Here is a 22,328-nt window from a genome sequence, read left to right as displayed (position 1 = left end):
TCCTTGCATTTGATACAGCGCTTTACCATATCCCCACATCCTCAAAGTGCTTCCCAGGATTTACTGCAAAGTGTAGTGACTGCGATCTATTTTGTGGGGGAAACAGGGCAGCCAGTGTTGCGCACAGCAATGTCATTTTCTCTCTGGGTCTCTCGCTCTCGCTCTGGTGTGGGGTTCTGGCTCCCAACTCTTCACCGAGCTTTGGAGAAGTTTTTTTTTAGAAGCTAGTTTATTTGAGGCAGGGGCCAGGGAAGGGTCAGGGGGGGGGGGGGAGAGAGAGAAGGAGAGAGGGGGCCCCTTAAAAACAGCAGCCAGGAAAATAGAGGGCAAGACGAAATCTACAATCCAGAGCTTTGCAAAACTAAGCCAGTGAGTGAGTGTTGGAGAGCAAGAGAGAGGGGGTGGGACCCCTGGATAGGGCTAGTTTATTGGTAGGCAGGCAACACTGCTTGATGGATTAGCTTCATATGGATCAAATTACACCATTTGCGTGCATAGGTTTGTTTTTCTGCAGCCCTGACTTCTCTCTCTCTCTCTCCCTCCAAGACTTCGAAGGCAGAGAGTTTGTGTTGAGATTTTTTTTACATATGTGTACGCACACATCGGATAGTTTACGGGCTGTTTTCGAGCGAGCGAGAGAGAGAGAGAGCGAGAGCGAGTGTGTGAGCGACAGAGAGAGAGAGAAACAGAAAATAATACAGTATTTTTCTTATAAAAGTTTGTTATACTTGGGATCTTTGGCTGGCGTTTAAGGTAAGTTGCTGAATACTTTTCCTGGAAATTGCGGTGGAGAGTGAAGTTGCAATTGGGGTGTGTGCGTGTGTGTTCTGTGCAAAGAGATGATCGCACTGTTCCTGGAATGGAGAGAAATAGAGAGATAGAGAGAGAGACGGACATATATACGGCCACAAATATACGGTCAATTCACTTTACAGTCTATCCTGTGAAGCGCTTTGAGACGTCGAAAAGACATGAAAAGCGCTATATCAAATGCAAGGATTATTATTATTATATATATATATAAAAAAGAGATATGCAGAAAAAGACTGTCAAGTGGGGAGCCTGTATAGTAGGGGGTGGGGGGGTGTGGGCAGTGAGTGCTGTTTACACTGCTCGCCTCTGTAACAGATTGTCCTTGGGTTCTTTCCTGGGAACAGAAAGAAAATCCATCAATTTCTGCCCCCGAGGATTGACTGCTCCTCTCGGGGTTGTGTTCAGCAAAGGCAGGAATCAAACCTGCAGATACGTGCGAAAGTCACTCTGGAGTTAGTTGTCCTCGACTGGTCTTTTTTTTGTTCGATCTTGGAACAAATCTGGTTTTTTTGGAGTGAGTGAGGCAGTCAGTCTGTGTGTGTGCTATTGCTCAGAGAGCGCGTGTGTATGTGTGTGTGTGTGTGTTGCTTAAGAGAGTGATGGCGGTAGGGGGGAAGAGTGTGGGAGTGTTAAGGAGGGGGGGAGAGAGAGAAAGAAAAGGGAGAAAATCTCTGTTGACATTTGATCACACTTTAAGCCTTGAAGATCAGGTTATTTTGGGGAGTTGGAATAAACTCTAATCAGGTTTCTAGGACAGTAGGGAAAGGGTGATATGTATATATGTGTGGGTTATTGCTTTAGAGAGTGGAGGGGAGAGTCTAAAGAGGGGGGAGAGAAAGGGGCAAGATATTTCTTGTTGACATTTGATCACACTTAAGATTTGAAGATCAGAAGGCTATTTGGGAGGGGGGGGTTGGGGTCTGGGGTGAACTCCAGTCAGGTTTCGAGGACGGTAGGGAAAGGGTTACGTGTATTATTGCTTAAGAGAGTTGGGGGGAGGGGGGGGTGGGTTGAGTGTGTGAGGAGGGGGGAGAGAGATAAAGTGAGAAATAGACATTTGATCGCACTACGCTTAAGGTTCGAGGATCAGAAGGCTTTTATTTTGTGCGGGTGGCGGAGGGAGTTGAGTTGGGTTGAGGGCTGGGGGTTTGCTTGGGTGAACTCGAATCAGGACAGTCGGGAAAGGGTGATGTGTTTGTGTGTGTACGTGTGTGTGTGTGTGTGAGGGAGGGAGTTTGTGTTTTCATGTGGCAGCTGGATCCAAACAGTACTGACTTGGCAGTACAAAGCTGTGGGGGAGGAGGAGACTTGAGAGAACTTGATGAAAAGCAGTTGTGAAAGAGAACAATGGATCTCGTGAACCTGTGGATTTTGGGTTTGGAAACGACCTGTTGCGGCAAAGGAGCTATTCTTTTTTTCCCCAGATGGTGAAAGGTGTGTGTAGGGGTTGGGGGGGGGGGGGGGTTCAAAGGGACTGCGGTAACAAGGTGGTACAAAGACTTCTGAGCACGAGCTTTCAAGTTATTTTTTTTAAACCGGGACGTCAGGATTGGCCTGCCGCGTTTCGCCCACAGAATACACAGGCACTACACTTCACAGCACGTCCTGCGAAGCGCTTTGAGACGTCTCGAAGACACGATAGGGCGCTATATCAAATGCAAGGATTATTATTTTAAAAACTGCTTTGCGCACTGATTTTTCTTTAGATGGGGGAAATTGGTGGTAATATAGGGGTTGACATAGCCAACGAGATTTCACAATTACGAGTTTTACAGCGCCCTGAGTCACTGTGCGAACGTCGCTATATAAACGCAAGTTGCTTCTTTTATATTACAATTACCCCAGGAATTATTCCTACCCTCTCCCCTTCACATTGTCTACAGGTGTGCATATATTCGCTCAGAAAATTCTCTTTAAACCAGGTTGTATCACAGCAAAGCCCCACCGTAGTCTTAACGTTCAGATGGCGCCTTTCGCATCGGGGAAGACGTCTCAAAATGCTTTGCACAGCTGACTGGGAACTGGAGAGGGGGGAGGCCAGGTGCGGAGTGTGGAGGGGAAAGGTGACTGAAAGCACAAGACAAAAAGATAGCTCCTAAGGCAGCTACAACTGGCTTAAGCGCAGTTATGAAAGATGTCCTTGTTATTATGTCAGACTGTTTAGTACGTCAGTTTCCCCGCAGCCAGGTGTATAACAGAGACTTAGTGTTTCCACATGTGATGTTATAGTAAAGTATCTAATCCCTCACCCAATGCCAACAACCTACAGCCTTCCAACACACTCCCTCCTTCCCACCTCTGCTCAATATTTGACTAAAAAAAAGTTCTTTATCAAATGCAAAGATTATTATAAATATATGAGTCAATCCAGTCCCACATTGCATCTCCCTTATAAATGAGTTGAAGTTTGAAGTGGTTTGGGACTGAGCCAGGGGGGGGAACGAAAGTTTTTTAGGTTCAGGAAAGTTGGGAATAGAGAACTTTTGAGTTTTACTTTTTGGAAAAAAAAACGTTTTGAAACATTTTCAAACTTTTATAACTACACAGTGTCAACAGTGGAGTGTACTTATTGATTTGGGATTTGTTTTTTCAATAATAAGTACACAGTCAGAGATTAGCAACATCCCCCTCACCCATAATAATAATAATATTTGCATTTGACGTAGCAGTAAATACCAGTAAACCCGGTAATTTGTTGATTGGTTTTCCAGGGTTAATAATCCTTTAAAAAATAATAATAATTTGGTCACTCAATCCAAACTGCTTGTGGGACGCTGCTGTGTATTCTGTGAAGCGCTTTGAGACGTCTCAACGATCTGATAAGGCGCTATATCAAATGCAAGGATTATGATTATTATTATATGGCGCCTGATCACATCGTTGAAACGTCTCAAAGCGTCCACAGGATATCCTGCAAAGTGGAGTGGCTGTGTATTTGTGGGTGAAACCCATGCTTTCCCCCCAATCCCCGCCTACCCCATTCCACCACCCAATATCCATGGAGCGTTTGAGACTCTTGAGCAGACGAGCCCTGAGGCTTTTCCAATGGGGACCCTCTGGCAATGGAGGCAAGGTCCTAGCGCCGGTTGTATTGAGGATGGTCAACTTGGTAAATCCAGGTGAACTTTTGTTCACCCCGCACTATAAATGGACGAACTGATTGAAGGGTTGGATGGAAAACAAAATGCACCCATTCATTCAGCTAGCGTTACCTCGCTCCTGAGCAAGGCGTGTAACATTATGAGCTTTCTATTATTCAGAACTGGCAAATATCCTTGGATATAGAGAAACTATATTGGATACCAAACATGAATTATGCAGCAGAAAAAAAATACACCCATTTACAACAATGAGGACAATAGGCAAGGCCAGCGGCCTCATCGGACTTTTACACCCGTCTCGAGGCAAGTCAGTGTTTGTGGGTGGCAGTTATACATTTCTCGACAGCTAATGAGGTAGGTTGCAGGGTGAGTGGCAACGGGTACAAATATATAAAGTATTGCAATTAGCGTCTTCCTGCGCTGTGGAGCGAGCACTGAGTTTTTTAAGCTGAGCGACACCAAAGGTAGCCAGGAAAATGTGTGTGTGTGTGTGTGGGGGGGGGGGGGGGGGGAGGGGTGTTTAAGTCCTGACCACTAATCATTTCCATTGCACTTAACAGCGATGTTGTTAAAAGTTATACAGTACCTGGTGCGAGACAGCTGATAAAAATTAATGCAGTGAACAGCCCATCTGCATTTAGCTTAGAAGTTACAGCACAGGCAGAGGCCAACCTGCCCATCGAGGCAGCGCCAGCGATTGTGGTACCCCGTGGTGTAGAGGTTTGTTAGAGCACTCTCCTCGCAAGCGAGAGGACCGGGGTTTGATTCCCGGGCGGAGCGAAACCTTAAGGAAGTTTCCTGGCTCTACACGCCCCTGTTTACCCAGCAGGAAATGGGAATCCGGTTTGTTAGTAAATTTGTGGATCGCTTTCCGGGAGTAATAATCCTTTCTAAAAACAATTGCTCAGTCAGTCCATGACCGTTGCGGGACACAGCTGTGTGCAATTGGCTGCCGCGTTTCGCCCACAAAATACACAGTCTTTACCGTATATTCTGTGAAGCGCTTTGAGACGTCTCGACGACATAATAAGGCGCTATATCAAATGCAAGGATTGTTATTATTATTATTATATTGTAGCAGCGTGACTTCGAAGCACATTATTTTAAAATTTAACTTTGCCATATTTTATTCTCGGTTTGTCAGGTAAGAGATCCCACTCTCAAAAAAAAAACATTCTACAAACAGCTTTCCTTTTAAACAGATTGGCCCGTTAATCACATCGAGTCGGTGCTTTCAGATGAGACAGAGACGAGACAGTTTTCGCTGCAAAAGAGAAAGAGATGCAGCGTTAATCAAATTTGATCTCAATAATAAGAGATATACGCACAGTGTATCCGCAATTTCCTTTATATCCAGCAAGTAATTACAGTGCTTTACAGTGGAATCTGTAAAATGTTTTTAAAACGCATGTAACTATAATAATTCTTGGTTTTGATATCCTGCTGTAGAGTACTGTGCGGAAAGGACTTAAAGTGCTTCACGCACTGAGCTACTTTGAAGTGTGGCGACTGCTCTCACGTAGGCAGCTTATCTACAGCAGCAACATTCCACAAACGGCAATTGGACATGTATTCTCGTTGTGGTTAGGTTCAGATACTAATTACCTAGAATGTTGCAGCATGGAAGCATTCAGACCAACAAGACCTTGCGGGTATTTCTACCTTTGAACTCGTACAGTCTAAGCTGACGCTCCAGTGCAGCGACGGGGTGTGTCGTGTTGTCAGAGGTGCCGTCCTTCTGGTGAGACGTTAAACCGAGGTTCGTCTGTGCCTGTTCAGGAGGACGTTAAAGACCCCACCGGGCAATTCATGCTCCGGCCAACAATCCCCCAGATAAAATCGTCATTCTCTCCATGGCTGTTTGTGGTACAGTATTTAATTAAAAGCAATAATACTTGCAGTTGATCTAGGACCTTTCGTGTTGGGAATTCGTCTCCCAAGTGCTTCACAGGATTCGCTGTAAAGTGTAGTGACCGTCTGTTTTGCAGGTGATCTGATCCCCACTGAGGCACGTATCAAGGGGGCGTGGGGGGGGTTTGTGAGCAGTCACGGAATTAGGGTAAATTATTCAGGAGGGCTCCAGGGGGGTGGGGAAGAAGGAGAGAGAGGACAAAATAGAGAGCTTATTTTGTCTGACTGTGCCTTTGGGTGAAGCTGGCAGCAACAGTATTGATTACGTCTGCACAGATAACTATCCATCTCTGCTCACTAGACCGTCCTCAATATTCCAACAGAGGTTATTGCTGTGGATGCAGGTCAGTCGTTTTGTGGTCGGGACAAAGGGGGAAATAGTGTTAGCAATGTTGTATCTTAGAACAATAATCCTTGCCTTTGATACAGCGCCTTTCGTGTTGGGAGGACGTCTCAAAGCGCTTCACAGGGTTTACCATAACGTGTAGTGACTGGGTATTTCGTAATCCAATGTGGCAGCCAACTTGTACCCAGCAATGCCCCATAAACCAATTTTATCTGGAGTATTGTTGGCCAGGACACCAGAAGACCCTTTTTTTTCAAATCTTTAATGTCCACCTGAACAGTCACGGATGAGACCACAGTTTAACGTCTCATCCGAAGGACAGCGCCTCTAACAATGCAACACCCCCTCAGCACTGAATTGGATTGTCAGCTTAGACTACGTGATTCCAAGTCCCGATGTGCTATCACTGCGCCAGGCTGACGCACAAAGGCACCCTCCCACACTTCCACCCCCAGCATTGCAGTGGAGCTCCTAGGCTCTGGAACTCCATCCCCCAGTGCCTTCGCCGCCTCCTCCCTTTCCTCCTTCAAGGCCGGTCTCAAGACCTTTCTCTTTGACCGTGCCTTCAGCTCCCCTCTCGACTCTCTACCCCCTCCTCGCTCCCTCCCTTCCCTCCCCTCACCCTGACCATTTCCCCCCTGCTCGGGTCCTGACCCAACTGTCCAGCGCCTTGGGACGTCCTCCCGACGTGAAAGGCGCTCTATAAGTGGAAACTTGTTGTTGTTGTTGAGTGTCTTCCAAGTAGTGTGTGTTCAAAGTTCAAACTCCCGGCCCCAGAGACGAGAGTGCTGCCAACCGAGCCAGGCTGACACACAGCTTTATCAATTCCAACATCTCTGAGGAATTAGCCTTTGCTTTGCAACAATTTGCTGACATTACCAATGTTCGGAAATTCGCAATAACAGTTCTGTGCGTCGCTGGAATGGTTTCTGCAAGAGAGCAGAGTCTTGAAACCATCTGTTCCTTGACATACAATAGCAATGAGATGTAGACCATGTTTTGTGTTAATCTGCATCTGTTCGTGTAGGCTTCTGTGTGCGCTGTTACTCTTGCTTTAAAGGGAGTGTGTTACTTATACTGTATTTGGGTAAAGGCTACATTCTGGGTGGGGTACAGATGGGAATGCAAGCTGATTTCACCCCCGCCTTAAAGCAGTCGCTGATAGTAATTGTAAATATCCTTGTGTCAGGAATTAAGTGGCACAGTTTATCTCTTTCTCTCATTTGAGGGACGCACCCTCCTTACTAGCCACAGGTTGGGGAGAGACTAGGCTTGGGGGGGGATTCAGGAGCGTGTGTGCGTGTGTGAGTGGGGGGGACGGAAGAGGGCACTAATGGCGTTTAACCAGATAAAATCACTGACGGGCAAACTTAACCTCGCTTGTCCAGCTCGGACCGTCCTATCTACCCATCGGGGCATTGGCTTGGAGGGTTAAGGGAGCAGAGTGAGAATAATTCAAGCCCAGAGTGGCAGTAATTCACCCAGCGACATTTAATAAGCTGCGTGTCTCCTTTCGGATATGGCTGGAACCCAAGTCCCTTCCCCCATCTGATCGTACGTCCAGCTGTTTGCGGAGAGTGTGTGGGGGGGAAGGGGGAGGGGAGGTGGAGCTAATTTAATTGTTTCAGTCTGGCTCACAATTAGGTGGTAAACTGGACACACTGGCTTTGTTTTTCCACATCGCTGGGATGATTATATTAAAAAAATCACCACACAGCACAGACGAGCAAAGACCTCCACAGCCTGGCCTGACCCAGCCCCCATCAACATCATACACACAACACCTGTTGTGGCAAATAACCAGACTTATCAGTGGCAGCAAAGCTTGGAAAAAGCCAGCATCGCAATTCCTTAATATAACTCTTCCTTAAGAGGAAAGCCTTTCACTGCAAATCTGGGCAAGAGTCCCCGTGAAAGCCACCGGTCAGAGACGCGCTTTTTCCTTAGCACCGTTGAGCACCTTGGGACGTCCGCCCGACATGAAAGGCGCTATACAAATGTAATGCTGTCGTTGTTGTTGTACTGTCGTTAGGAGTTAAGGCTAACGCTGTATAACAGGCCACTTCTCCAGATAATAATAATAATAATAATTAATCTTTGCATTTGATTAACAGCTTTCACATCAGGCGGATGTCTCGAAGTGTTTCACAGGACTCTCTCCCCAAAATGTCAAGGGAACCAGTTTCCTGTTCAATCCTTCAAAGCATTTCAGGGTGGCGGGGCAGGGGGAGAAGGAACTTTGAACAGAACGACTCTTAACATCATTAAAAAGCTGGTCGTTTGACTGACTCTTTAATAACATGCATTAAATAATAACCTGACCCACCAGGGCAAGTCTTTTGTGGGGTGATAGACAGCCATGTGGAGTGGGGTGGGTGATGGGGTGGGGGGGGGGAATGAAGCTACAGAGAAGGGAGCAAGGCCTTTTCACCTCCCGCCACTGTAACCGTGGCATTAGTTGACAGATCAGCACAGATGCCTTCAAGCCAACACAAAGCAGAGCAACATAAGCTGCTGAGATGTAACTCTCGAGCAAAAAAAAAAGTCTGGTGTGTTTAAGCTTTGAAATAAATGAGGACAAAGGATATAAATAACAGCGGGCAGGTGGGGGTGGGGTGGGGGAATGTTGGCTGCACGGCTTATCTATAAAATATATACGAAAAGGCGACGACCAAATATTGTGCTTCTCATAATTTACATGGAAAGATATTTAAGGCATATTTTAAATTGACCTTGATATGTCTGTAAGCTGGGGGTAAGGTAAACTGAGGAAGTCTGTTTATACTTTTCCAGTCTGTCTCACTTGTAGCACCGAGACTTTCAGCGGAGTTTATTTTCAATATTAATTATCAGTATCCGCACCTTGGGACGTCCTCCAGACAATGAAAGGCACCTTACAGATGCAAGTTGTTGTTGTTGTTGTTGTGTTAAGGTTATGCATTGCTGTGCGCAAATTGGCTACTGCGTTTGCCTATGAAATGCACAGTCACTAGACTTTACGGGAAATCCTGTGAAGCGCATCGAGACATCCTCCTACGATTCATTTTATTATTATTACTTTTGCTGCTGCTGCCGCCGCCGCTGCTCACCGGTTAAAATTTTTCTCCAGAGTAACAAGTGACAACCTTCCCCATTTCAGCCTCTCGCTGTTGAGAATGAACAGACTGTAGCTTTGTTAACACAAGAAAGGTACATTAGTCTAAACGCTTCAAAGAACTCCAGGCCTTTTTTGGGGGCGGGCGGGAGGTCAGCCAGGTATCTGATTCATGGGAAACCCATCAAGAGTATTGGTGAATACAAGACCACAAGACTGGTCTGGATGACGGTCCTTTGGCCCATCCACTATTATCCTTCCAGAACACCCGTCCATTTCTCCCCCCACCATCATTGTCCTCAACCTGCTTTTTAAACGAGTCCCAGTGTCCTGACCTCTCTCTACCTGATAACCTATTCCAGTCATTGATTAGCCTCTGAGTAAATATAAACTTGCTGGGCTCTGTCCTCGAATTCCCCATTGTACTCCAAACCCATATGTTGTCTTGTTGCATCCTAAAGTATTGATCAAGTGGGATCAGAAGTGGTGGGGGGGGGGGGGAGCAAAAAGGAACTTTTAATCTGGGCATGCATTTCAGTGCAACCCCCTCCCCCCCCCTTCCCCCCGGGGTTTATGTCTCCCGACTTTCTGCTGTTAATAAAACCTAAAGAAATTAACATTTTAACAGCGCTGACGTGAACTTCTACTGTTCTCTGTGCTCGGGAGGCTGTGTGTACATCGTCCATCATCCTGTCCTTGATCACAACAGGACTGGTTGGCCGTACAGTTAGTCAGAGCCTAGCGGAGATCAGCAGACTGTGAACAGCACAGCTGGCTGCAGCTATTCTTTCCTTCCACACCACTGGATGCATTGTCCGGCCACAACCGCTAAAGTTAGCAGTGAGAGCGTGAAGCACCTCCTGTCTGGCCAGCCTTGGCTCGGAGCGATGTGGCTCAGGGTCCTCACCTGCGGGCCTGTTTCCATAGAACAGACAACACCCCCTCCGCTTTCCGCCCAGCCCCCTCTCTCCCGTTTTAGATTAACAGTTATATTGACGCAGAGACGCCTGGAGGTGATAAACTGTGGCTTTGTCTGTAGTTAGGAGACAGAGACAGAAACCGCTCTAACTGAACACCGCAGTTCATTTTTCTTAAAAGAGACTTGCAAACAAAAAGGGGCGGCTTCAAAATTAAATTAAAAGACCCCGTTTTAAGAATACATCAAATTCTGGATTCTCTGAAATGCTGCGTTCATAAATTTATAATAATAATAATTAACAATAATAATGAACCTCACATTTGTGATCATGCTTTTCGCAGTAGCGGGACGTCTCGAGACGCTGCACAGGCCCAGGGTTTTGTTTATCCTTCTTTTCATCAAACGTTGGATCCTCGCGAGTGACAAACTAAACAAAGCCACAACAAGAATACATGAGATTTACACAGCGCCTTTCTTTCCCGTCGGGAGGACGTCCCAAGGCGCTGGACAGTCAAGGATTTGGACCCGAGCTGGGGGTTGGGATCAGGAGGTGGTGCGGGGCAGGGAGGGTTAAGGGGTAGGAGAGTGATCAAAGGCACAGTAGAAGAGCAAGATTTCGAGACGTACTTTAACCCTGCCCCAGCTAAAACCAGGGTCATTCTCCTTCAGCCGATTAGCGGGACGTTGCTGAGGACAAGTGTGGCTGCCGCATCCACCTACTCAAAGACTTAGACCCAGAGAATCCCCTGAGACGTTGTGACGGGGCGAGAGGCCTCTGTGTCAAGTTTAAGGATAGTGGTGTGTTTTGAACGTTAAGTGGACGGTCTCGCACGTCAAACACGGCAGCAGCCGAACCTCTTAATGATCCGGATTGGCTCCCTTTTACACGCGGCGGCCGCTGTGCATTACTGAGTGCTCGGTGAGGAACATCGCAGCTTCAGAGACTCTTGTCATCCTGCCTGTGTAATCGGTTCATTTCGCCGGAAGAATCCGCCGTTTACCTTTTTTTTAGGTAACATACAAAGAAAAACTCCTGTTGTCTGACTTGGAGAGTTTCCTTCCTTCCCTACACCCCCACTCCCTGTCGCTCCCCTTCCCTCCCCCACCCTACTTATGACTGGAATTCCGATTTTAAACAACAGCAATCATAACAATAGTAATCCTTACAGTTAAACCGAGCCACGGAGAGATAATTACCCTTTTGTTATGCTGTTCCTTTGATTTTTGGAGTGTGCTCGCAGCTCCTGAGTTTTATACTGTGCGGAGCAGAATGATGATCAAATAAAGCGCCTGACCTTGAAAGTTACGAAGGATATTAAAAAGCCATTGTAATTAGCTTGGAGTCTTTGCAATTGTCGGCAATTGATGCTACCAGACACCCCCGCAGTTTTTTCCAGCGGTGTACGCACTGATAAAATCGTAGAGATGTGTGTGTCAGCCCGGCTCTGTTGATTGCACTTTCATCTCTGATTCAGAAGGTTGTGAGGTGCACCGAATTATCGGAGGTGCTGTTCTTCGGATTAGACTTTAAATTGAGGTCCCGTCTGCGCCTGTTAAGGTGGGCATTAAGTAGCCCGTGGCACTGTTTGAAAAAACAAATTGGTTGCCTGCTGCTTGGCTGTTTGTGGGACATTTGTTGCACGCAAATTGACTGCCACGTTTATCCACAAAATGCACAGTCCCAGCAGTTTAAAGTATATCCTGTGATGCCCTGAGGCGCTGTATCAAATGCAAGGATTATTATTGTTATTATTATACATTTACAGCACAGAAGGAGGCTATTAGCCCATTGAGTCTGCACTGGCTCTCAGAGCAAGCTTACGTGCCCTATCCCCCGTTAAGCCTCTATCCTTCATATACCTGTCTCGTTCTCTCTTGAAACCAAACCACGCTGGACTCTGCCTCTAGCACCTGGTTTGGTAGAGCATTCCACATCCCGACAACTCTAGGCTTCTGCTATTGCCCTTTTGATTTGGAGCCCTGTGTGCTGGGACAACAACAACAAACAACTTGCATTTATATAGCGCCCCTCACGTAGGGTGGCGTCTCAGAACGCTTGATGGTGGCGGAGCATGATGTCGAGGGGAAGCTTTAATTCCGCTCCCGTCGTGTGCAATTACGGGAGGTGAAGGACGAAATGCTCTCGTAAACCTTTAATGTGTGCAGCCGACCTGCAACCTGAGTGCAGCTATTTCGATGCACAGATATGTGATCATATCAGCTAAAGGGCAACACAACCCGACACGGCACAGAAATCCGATACACAGGTTTCCTCAATTAGCACTGAAATTAAAAATACCGCACAGGAAGTAAATATTATGATTCTGGAACCGCTGTAATACTTCCCCCTCTCTTTTTCCCCCATTTCCCCTCCCCCCTCTCCCCTCCCATAAGAAACATGGCTCGACTCGTTACACAATATTTAATTGATTGTGGCTGGATAAACTTTCAGATCACATTCATCTGTCCTCACAAATCCAGATACTATTGATCACTGATATTTTGCGTCGTGCAAATAATACAGTAATAATATTCCTTGCATTTGATATGGCGCCTTATCATTGTCATTGAAGCGTCTCAAAGCTCCTCGCAGGATTTTACTGTGAAGTGTAGTCACTGTGCTTCTTAGTCTCTTCACTTCTCAGTAAAAAAAATTCTATACCCCTCCCGTGTTTTGCTCAATGTCAACAGCTCTCGTAGACAAACAGTTTGACATGTGTTTTTTGCATGAAAAGCGAGATACAAATTTGTCGATGAGGTGAGGGTAAGAGAGATCGATGCCCAGTGCTCCCTAATCATAACTAATAATAATATTATTATAATAATCGTCATCATCATTTGCATTTGATATCACACGCGTAACGTCAAGAACACTGACTGCACGGTGTCTGGGTACAGCCAAATACTGTCTTTATTCACACCCAGAGAGCAGCTTTACAGACCATTAAATTACCAGACTGAGAGGGGAAGGTACGCGAGAGAAGACAACAGGTAAAGGGTTATAAGTGACCAATTCTGACGCTGTTGCTTGGGAGGAACTGTGGATTTTAAGGCTCTGAGTAAAGGGAATATAAACTCTTTTGACATTTGGGAAGAGTACATCAACATCATTGTATATCCACTCACATCCGCTCACCTTAAACCTGATACCCACCCCTTTTATTCAATGACTGAAATACGGGTCTGAACATGCTCAGCGGCAACGGAGCCTTTACGGTGGCATCGTGCCAGTGGAGTGCTGTACCATGCTGGGCCTTTATATACTTTTACTGTGAAACGCTGGCACCATGTTTTGTCTTCTCCCCCCCCCCCCCTCTCCGCACCCCCCCCCCCCACCACCCCAGGCCCCGAGCTGAAAACTTTCTGATAGAAAGAATAATACTCTTATTATCTATTAACAGTAACCCTTGTGTTTGATATAGCACTTAATCAAGTCGTCGAGACGTCTCAAAGCGCTTCACGGTTTGAAGCGGGGAAGTTCGGTTAAAAAAAAACCTACAGCTGTTCGGGGTGAGCGTCCGACTTTGCGGCTAATGGTTGACGTACGAGTGGCGTCCCGCGACATAGCTTTCCGCCTTCTACCGGCCAGAGTCCTGAGGTGCTCCTCGGCTCCACGATTGCGTCACTCCTGCCCCATGTCGCTAAAGAGCCGCTCGCACGATCTCCCGACGGATAAGATTTCAAACGAAAACGAACGCTCTATTTCACCGTTACGCTTGCGTGCTAAACAACAGAGTTTGCTTTCGTTGGCATCGATTCAGTGCCACGCAGTGCAGGAAATGTTAATCAGCGCCTGCAACCCTACGCTGCTGGGAACAAAGTGGCATCGCTCCCAGCTCCAATACACGCCACGTTGGGTGAGGATTCCTTGTACAATAAGGAGCTGTTTTTTTCGGGGGTGGGGCGAGGGATTTTTTCGCCCCGATTGTTCGTTGAGGACAAAATCCCCGTTGGTTCATCAGTCACGCTCTCGCCTCTTGAGTCAGAAGGTTGTGGGTTCAAGCTCTCGCGTCGAGGTTTCGGATATTCCAGGCTGGGACTCGAGGGCAGTGCTGGAAACTGAACCTGCGGTCTCTCACTCCTTCCCCCCACCCCCTCCCTCCAGGGGAAAATTCACTCCGTGGCTACTTGCGGGGGGTCATTGCTGTGCGCAAATTGGCTTCTGTGTTCACCTACAAAGTACACCTATTTCTCAGAAAATCCCGTGGACCGCTTTGAGACTGTCTAGACCACATGATAAGGCGTTGTATCAAAGGCGAGGATTGTTGAAAAAAAAATAATTTTTTTTTCAGTCTTGCGGGAAATAAAGAGTTATAAAGTGTGAACTTTTGCTTGATATGGCTGGTCGGGTTCCAGTCAAGTTGATTTGACAGTAAATGACTAACAACGTTTTTAGTGGAAAAACCTCAGCTGTTATTTTGGCACAAACAAGATTCTAAAACCGTTGTTGTATTGTGGCTAACCCGTTGCGCTAATTCATGACAATAGCCCTCGCATTTGATATAGTCATGGCTTCGAGGGCTTTAACCAAGCTTCTTTCTCAGTGTTCCCGACTTCATAGAATCGTAGAATCATACAACACAGAAGGAGGCCATTCGGCCCACCGTGTTCGTGCCGGCACTTTGAAAGAGCTATCCAAATTAATCCTACTCCCCGCTTGCTCCCCGCAGCCCTGCAGATTTGTCCTCCCCAAGCTTCTGAGGCCTTTATTGCCATGAGATCATTGGGTTTCTCCATCACATTCTTTTTAACTCATGTTTCTTCCTCCTCCCCACTACCCTGACCCGCCAGTGCAGTGCTGGGGGAGCATTGCATTGTCAGGGGTGGGGTGAGGGTGGGGGGGGGGGGGCGTCCTTCAGTTGAGAAGTTACCCACCTGCCTGCTCGTGTGAGATGCTAAAGATCCCACGGCACCATTCGAAAAGAGAAGTGAGTGTCTCCCTCCCGGTCTCCTGGCCGACAATCCCCCAGATAAAATCGGTCAGTCACTCCATGACTTTATGTGGGTCATTGCTGTGCTCAAAATGGGCTGCTGTGTTCGTCTACAAAATGCACAGTCACTCCACTTTACAGAACGTCCCGTGGAGTGCTTTGAGACGTCCTCTCGAGATGAAAGACTTGTGTGTTGTTTGTCCGTTGGTTTAATCATGACTTAACTGACTCTACAAAATCTGTTTCCTTTGCAGGTAGCTCTCGTCTCACGAAGGGTCGTCCCGTGCCCACCATGAAGCTCTTCGGAGACTGTTTCGTCTTGGGCGTCACTCTCCTGGTCTTGGCGGTTCAGCCATCTGTAGCAGTCAGCTTCCCTGAGGACGACGAGCCCATTAATACAATAGACTTCCACCGTGAGTGAACCATCCTGCAGCAAAACCACTTTGCAATGTACTTCTTCTAACTCTGACTTCCTGCGCGGGTCCCCTAATCCTTCTCCCCCTCCACCCCCCCCACCACCACCACCAGCACCGCCATTGGTGGTCAAGGATTCAGTTCCTATGCCCTTAACCTCCGGAACTCCCTCGCTCTTCCCCTCCGCCTCGCCTCCCTCTCTTCAACTCTCACTGCAAATCCTACCTTTTGGAACACGCCTATGGCTACCTCTCCCCCTCCCTCTTGCTCCACCTCTTAACCTTTTCTTGTGAAGCGCTCCGAGGCATTACCCTTTATGTGAAGGGCGCTGTGTAAACCCAAGTAGTTGTGGTTCTATATTTGTGCCCGTGGGAAAACTCACTTAAAGAAAAGTGTTGTCATTTAACAGTGAGGCAAAGGAAGGTGATGTGAGGCGAGCCAACAACTCTGACTTAACTGCACTGCCCCAGGCATTAAACTCACCTCAGACGCAGATCAGGTCCAGGTGGGGCCAGGAGTGACATCTGAGAAAATACCAAAATACCTAGTTTGTCAGGGCAAGTTTCTTGTTTATATCAGGGAATGCCAACTGGATGATAAGAGGAGATTTCTCTTCAAAAGGAACAACAAAAATTCAATTTTTTAACACCCTCCCGCCTCCCCCCTCCCCCAAAGCACAACGCTGTAAGGAGAAACTCTTCACTCGGCTGACACAACTCCAGCATTAGTGTCTGAAATGAAGGTTAACGGAGCTTTCCACCCGACATAAACCAAGACAACAGCAACAACAAATTGCATTTAGACAGCATCTTACACATCGAGAGGATGCCCCCAAATTACCGGGCAATGAGGGGTTTGCACCCGAGCTGCAGGTTGGGATCAAAGAGGGCTGCAGAGCGCAGGGGGGTTGGGTGGAGGAGGGAAGATGACCACAGACAATGAAAAACAATGTTACAGGAATTCAGAGGCGGAGAGAGGCAGACTGCAGGCCGGCTGGTCGGTGTGTGTATCTCCTTATTGTAGAGTTACCTCACGGTTGAAGTGTCAAGGGTTTGGCTGTTTGCAGGTGGATTCTTTGGTTGGTGCTGGCTCAACACAACACCTGATATGTTACCAGTGTATGAAGCGAGAGCTAATGAGTGTCTCACTGGGTGTCCACCATTCACTAGAGCAGCTTGTTTCTGTTCAGGCGTGAAGTCAAGAGGCACACCTTGTATGTATAGATTTCAGCCAGCGAGCACTGTTTGGGAAGCTTTCCCACTGCTTATTCGGTTAACGCAACCCTACCCGGAAAGGAGGGCTTTGGTGTTCAGGGTTAAGAGGAGCCAAATGAGAAGAATCCCTGCTCCCAAGGAACGCCAGGTCTGCTGCTCCTAGACAGCCAGCCTGGCTCATTTAAGAGGGCAGAGCAGTGACTGGGGCCGGGGTATCATCCCACTCGGCTCCTGTTAACTCTGAAAGCCAAAGCCTTTATGGATAAGGTAGTCCTAGCTGGACAAGCAGAGGGAACGCTTGCCAGACAGCGATATCAATGGCAAGTTATGCAATAGTTAGACTCCCAACAGTTACCCCAACCTCTGGGAACCCCAAACCTTGTCTTTTGCCAACGTGGGCCTAATACTTTCCGGAATTATTTAAGCAGGATGCATCCCTCCAGGGAGAGAGTGTGCATTCCATTCCGACCATCTGTCTCTGGAATTTCCATGTGTAGGTGGGATGATGCATGGAATTCTCAGCTTGGTTTGGGGACTCTTAAGCACGGTGATGGGTTTCCGCTTGTGTCAGACTCCCGGCCGACCAAAAACAAATCCCTGCCGGTAAGCCAGGCTGGCTGGACTGTCATTGTGCACGTAGAAAGCTAATGTGATGCATGGATTTCTCTCGCTACATGGTATTCTGGGTCAGGGTGTAACTAAATTCTCTTCTCCAGATGCAAGGCAATATCCTGTATTCAGGGGACGCCTTTTAGGAAATGAATCTTTTCACCGACTGGACTATCAGCTAATGTTGAAAATCCAAGACACACTGTACATCGCTGGCAGGTAATTTATTTAATCTCGCTTATTTTAGTGCTTTATATTCTTCGCCTCCTCATACATATTAAATCTCAGATTTATACATTAACCTCGAATCCCCCAGCAGTAAATCTCATCAAATGTGAATAAAAGCGGGGAAAGAAAAGGCTTAGATTCAAATGTTTTTTTCTCTCTCTTTCTCTATCTGTGTTTGAAGTTCAATACATTAAAGCATGCTATGGTCTTAAATTATATCTTTATAGGGACCAGGTCTATGCTGTTAATTTAAATGATCCTCCGAAAGCAGAAATCATCTCCAGCAAAGTAAGTCAACTTTTTATTTTTATTTTTAAATCCTTGAATTTTTCCCTTTTCTGTGTTTGTGCTACTTCTCTGTTTCTATCTTCCATTTCCGCCGTCTCCCACCAACACCACATCACTGCAGCTGTTATAAAAGTGCATTAGATTGGATCACCCTACATCAGGTAGGGTAATCTAATCTAAGTCTGAGTCACAAGGTTGTGGGTTTGAGCCCGCCGCTTCAGGAATTTTGAGCCCACGTAATTTAGGCTGATGCTACAGTAGAGTACAGTGCTATTGCAGCTGATGCCGTCCTTCAGATGAGACGTTAAACCAAGACCATGCAAGGAGGAAGCAATCAGCCTGCTGATAGATCTTGGCTCAGTCTTTCAGCTGCTCCTGCAGCTCTGCATGTGTCTCCCTGCCTGATCCACTGAATATCAGTGGGAAGGGGTGGGTGGGTGGGGGGGGCTTTGAGCCAATCTACCCCCGCTTTCTGAAACTCCATCCCAAGCCCCCTCCCCACTTTCAAAGCTTGCATTAAGGCCTGTCCCTTGACTGTCCAGCGCCTTGAGACGGCCTCTCGATGTGATGAATCAATATAATCTATTGTTGTTGCTAAGAGCTTCCTTTCGGTCACTTTCCTCCTTCACATGGATCAAAGTGACCCCTTCACAGTCCATCATTATACAGGTCTCAATGTCCGTCTCTCTTCCCACCTCACAGCTATTTGTGAAATTAATAGCACATCCACTCAAGAGACGGTGGTTTACATACAGTACAACCTCTTTGAACATTAGTCAGATACGATTGCCAACAAACCAATAAAGATCTGCTCTCTGCATCTTCATTCCTGATAGAAACTGACCTGGAAATCGAGACTGCAAGACAGAAAGAACTGTGCCATGAAGGGCAAGCACAAGGTAAGTGCTAAAAATTGTTTCCCCAAATTATTTTATTCTCGTGACGTATCAGCTGATTGGGTTCAAGATCCACGTCCTCGCTTTCCAACTCCTCCTCGGTCTCACCCCCCTGCGACCATAGCAAGATTTGACAAATTCTGTCCCCCGCTCCCTGAAACTCCAGCCCCCTCCCCCATTCAAAACCCACCCAATTGTTTCCATGGCACTTTCGACCACCTTCCTCTCTCCCCCACACACACCCCCTTACGTTAGTTCCGCCACAGCTCGGGCTCCCAATCAGCCTTGCGAAGCACTTTGAGACGTTCTGCCGTGAACAGTGCTGTATAAAGGTAACTTGTTGTTATTGTGTCAGACCCTGCTTGGAAAATGCGTGTCGGAATATGTACACATGGGAGTTACTGCATTAGCGAGGGCATTATGCTAATAGATACTTACCGGAGTACAGTAACTGATACCTTACGCCTGGTTCATGTTTGCACTTCTGGCCTTGGGTTTGCTGCACTTATTGAGCCAGTGCCATGCGGTGATTAAATCAGACTTGCGTCATAACGCATTTCTTGGTTTCCTTTTTCCTATTAGGAAGAATGCCACAATTTCATTAAGGTCTTCGTCCCCAAGAATGAAGACACCGTGTTTGTCTGTGGCACGAACGCCTTTAACCCCGTGTGCAGGTACTACAAGGTAAGTCGCTTGTAATCCACGTAAATTCCTGCTTCATGCGTGCGCGTGTAAATTTTGTAACTCTACGTGTCACACGTGTGCAACGGTGGTCCCGCCTGCCTGTTCAGGTGGATGTCAAATACCCCGTGGCATTAATCGAAACGGTGTCTCACTCAGATAAAGTCAGTCACTCGCTTCATGGCTGTTTGCGGGACACTGCTGTGCGCAAAATTGGCTAAGCGCCTTCGCCTACCAAAATGCACAGTCACTACACTTCACAGTAAATCCTGGCTTAAACTACATGGAAGTTTTTTTTNAAACAAAAATAGGGACAAGCTACCAAACGTCTCATCCCCATTCCCCACTTCACGGTCAACCCTCCCTGCGGAGGAGCTGGAGGAGGAGGAATGGGAACGAGAAGTGAAGAAGGAACTCGGTTTCTAGATCGCTTTAAGCGGGAAGAATTCTTTTTATATCTGCTGGGTGTGGGAGTGTTTTTTTTTAGTGTGTTTCGATATTGGACATCTGGAAAGGGGTAATGGAAATATCACAGAAAAGCAAGACACTCGACTAAGTCTTTAGTAATTGCATTAAAAGCCATTTAAAATCCTATTGCTTCCCAGCTGTTGTGCAGAACAATGGTGATGGCACGCTCTCATTTATCTTCATTTCATGCAGTTGGATTCTCTAGATTCTAATAGTGAAGACGTCAGCGGGTTGGCACGGTGCCCGTTCGATGCCCAGCAAACCAATGTTGCCCTCTTTGCCGGTAAGACATCCATTGAGCAGCAGATCGCAATGATTAATGACCTTCACGGCGACCAATTTATGGCCTCAGAAAGGATGGGGAAGAGCTGCGGGACAGCCAAGCTTAAGCTATCGAAATTCACCGCCACTCGGAATTAATGGCCATGGTAGCGCGCCCTCATTACGTATCATTTTAGAGCTGCATACTCTGGGAATGTAATTACCTCCAGCGACTTAGGAGGAAGAGGCAGGAATTCTCCCCCCACTTGGCTCCTTGTCAAACCCTGCACCCCAAAGCCCTAGTGGGTCGGGTAGCCCCAGCCAGAAAAGTAGCGGGAAGCTTCAAGAGCCAGCGTTCACCCCACAAAATACACACGGCCACGCAGCGTGTGTCCTGTGTACCAAGCGCTTTGAGATGTCTCACCAACCCAATAAGGTTCTGTATCAAACGCAAAGATTATTGCGTTAAAAGTCTGAATGTTTTTAATTCTTAATTGCTTTCTTTTTCTTCCCCCCCACCCTCCCATACACACACATCTCCACACCCCACCCCCCACACTCACACACATACCTCCACATACCCCCCCCCCCACCCCCAACCACACACGCACGCACCCCTCCCCTCATTTAATCCTAAAGAGAACAAGTTATACTCAGCGACGGTGGCAGATTTCCTGGCCAGCGACGCGGTGATTTATCGCAGCATGGGGGACGGCTCGGCTCTGAGGACGATTAAGTATGACTCCAAATGGATCAAAGGTACAGTCAACAGCTCTCCCGCTTGTGTTTGTATACAGCGTGCGCTCAGGCTGCCAAAAGAGCGTCATAGAGTTACATAGATTTACTCTTAACAGCACGCAAACAGCAGTCCCATGCCCATGTTTAGACTCCCTGCCATAGCCTTCTCCCTCATTTGTATATCTAACTTCCTCTTTAATGCGTCCTCTTTAATGAGTCTGATTCGACTCCCACTTTGGGCAGCGAGTTCCACATTCGAACCCCCCCCCCCCCTCCCCTTTTCACAGATAAAATCGGTCATTCACCACTTGGCTATATGTTGGGGCTTTCCCACGTGCAAATTGGCTGCCGGGCTGCCCGCGAGAACGCACAGTCACCGCGCTATTACAGGGTGTGCTGTGAGGTGCTTTTGAGACGTCGTCCCCACGTGAACGGTTGCTGTATCGAGTGAAGAGATAATCTAGCGCTGTTTTCCCAAGGTTGCTTTTAGCCCCCAGACCAGCAAGAAATGGAGATTTAAGTTTGGGGATGAGACAAGAGTCAAAAAACGTGCAAACAAAAACGAAGCAACCATCAGGACCCTAAATCTCGTTCTTAGTAACTGTTGTTATTAATATCTCTAACAGAGCCCCACTTCCTGCACGCTGTGGAATATGGAAACTACGTCTATTTCTTCTTCCGAGAAATTGCTGTGGAACACAACAACCTTGGAAAGGCAAGTAGCTCTTCCTGGGGCATCATATAAATGCAATTTGTTGTTGCTGCTGCTGTTCAAGTGCAGAGCGACATTAATACATTTCCCTGCTCTCCTCTCCACCGCCCCACCCCCCCGCCCCGATCCTTTGCATCTAAACCCATCAGTTCCTTTCATTGATTTAAATGCCTCAATCAAATAATTGACACGGAAGAAAGAAACATCAGCGTCAACAAGAGCTTCAACTAAGCAAATTAATCGACTCTTATCCCCATTTGTCCCACGACCGCATTGTTTCGGAGCAGGTTGTGATGCAGCACAATTTGCATTGATATGCAGGAAAGCACAGTGATTACAGTGTGAATCACGCACGCTGTAGAGAATTGAAAAGTACATTTCCCAGGGATTAAATTAATGGCAATGGCCTGAATTTCCCGAGCTGCAAAAAATTGCATCGACTTTGAAGGATGGCTTCAAGATTTCCTGCCCGCTGTAATGTTTGCATTGTAACTGGTGAATCACTGGATTTGTAGACACTCTTGAGCTTAATTTTGCAGAAAGATTTTCGAAATAGTCCTTCCGTCAAGAGCCAGCCTGCGTCTAATAAATATTTCAGTCACACTAATGCTGTTCATGTTACCAGCGATCCCACATAGATTTGCCACAGTAAATTATTAAGCGTGTTACTCATGGTTAATTAAAGCAGTTAAATCCCAGTCACC

The 22,328-nt window shown here is 47.0% G+C and overlaps 1 protein-coding gene and 1 long non-coding RNA gene across 3 annotated transcripts in view; one reads left to right on the top strand and one right to left on the bottom strand.

The window, feature by feature from the left end:
• The first annotated feature begins 269 nt into the window (after window positions 1–269).
• Window positions 270–22,328, top strand: part of sema6dl (sema domain, transmembrane domain (TM), and cytoplasmic domain, (semaphorin) 6D, like) — a 39,278-nt gene continuing 17,219 nt past the window's right edge. The window contains exons 1-9 of one of the 2 annotated variants that reach the window (XM_007905990.2): window positions 270–753; window positions 15,370–15,528; window positions 17,460–17,571; window positions 17,808–17,868; window positions 18,705–18,767; window positions 19,347–19,448; window positions 20,106–20,196; window positions 20,814–20,933; window positions 21,539–21,627. In XM_007905990.2, the coding sequence (XP_007904181.1) occupies window positions 15,408–15,528; window positions 17,460–17,571; window positions 17,808–17,868; window positions 18,705–18,767; window positions 19,347–19,448; window positions 20,106–20,196; window positions 20,814–20,933; window positions 21,539–21,627 (759 nt within the window). In that variant the 5' untranslated portion in view covers window positions 270–753; window positions 15,370–15,407. Of the gene's footprint in view, window positions 754–1,699; window positions 2,248–15,369; window positions 15,529–17,459; window positions 17,572–17,807; window positions 17,869–18,704; window positions 18,768–19,346; window positions 19,449–20,105; window positions 20,197–20,813; window positions 20,934–21,538; window positions 21,628–22,328 lie in introns of those variants that run through there. The other variant, XM_007905989.2, reaches the window with a different exon arrangement.
• LOC103186773 lies at window positions 15,436–20,889 on the bottom strand. The gene is made up of 4 exons (XR_488816.1): window positions 20,828–20,889; window positions 19,203–19,339; window positions 16,013–16,053; window positions 15,436–15,489 (listed from the first exon to the last, which is right to left on the bottom strand). It is a non-coding gene; the product is annotated as an uncharacterized LOC103186773 (long non-coding RNA).

The sequence above is a fragment of the Callorhinchus milii genome, unplaced genomic scaffold (genome assembly GCF_018977255.1).
Source record: "Callorhinchus milii isolate IMCB2004 unplaced genomic scaffold, IMCB_Cmil_1.0 Scaffold26, whole genome shotgun sequence".
Lineage (NCBI taxonomy): Eukaryota > Metazoa > Chordata > Chondrichthyes > Chimaeriformes > Callorhinchidae > Callorhinchus > Callorhinchus milii.
Note: the sequence above shows the minus strand (reverse complement) of the source record. Positions and strands in the feature narration are given on the sequence as shown.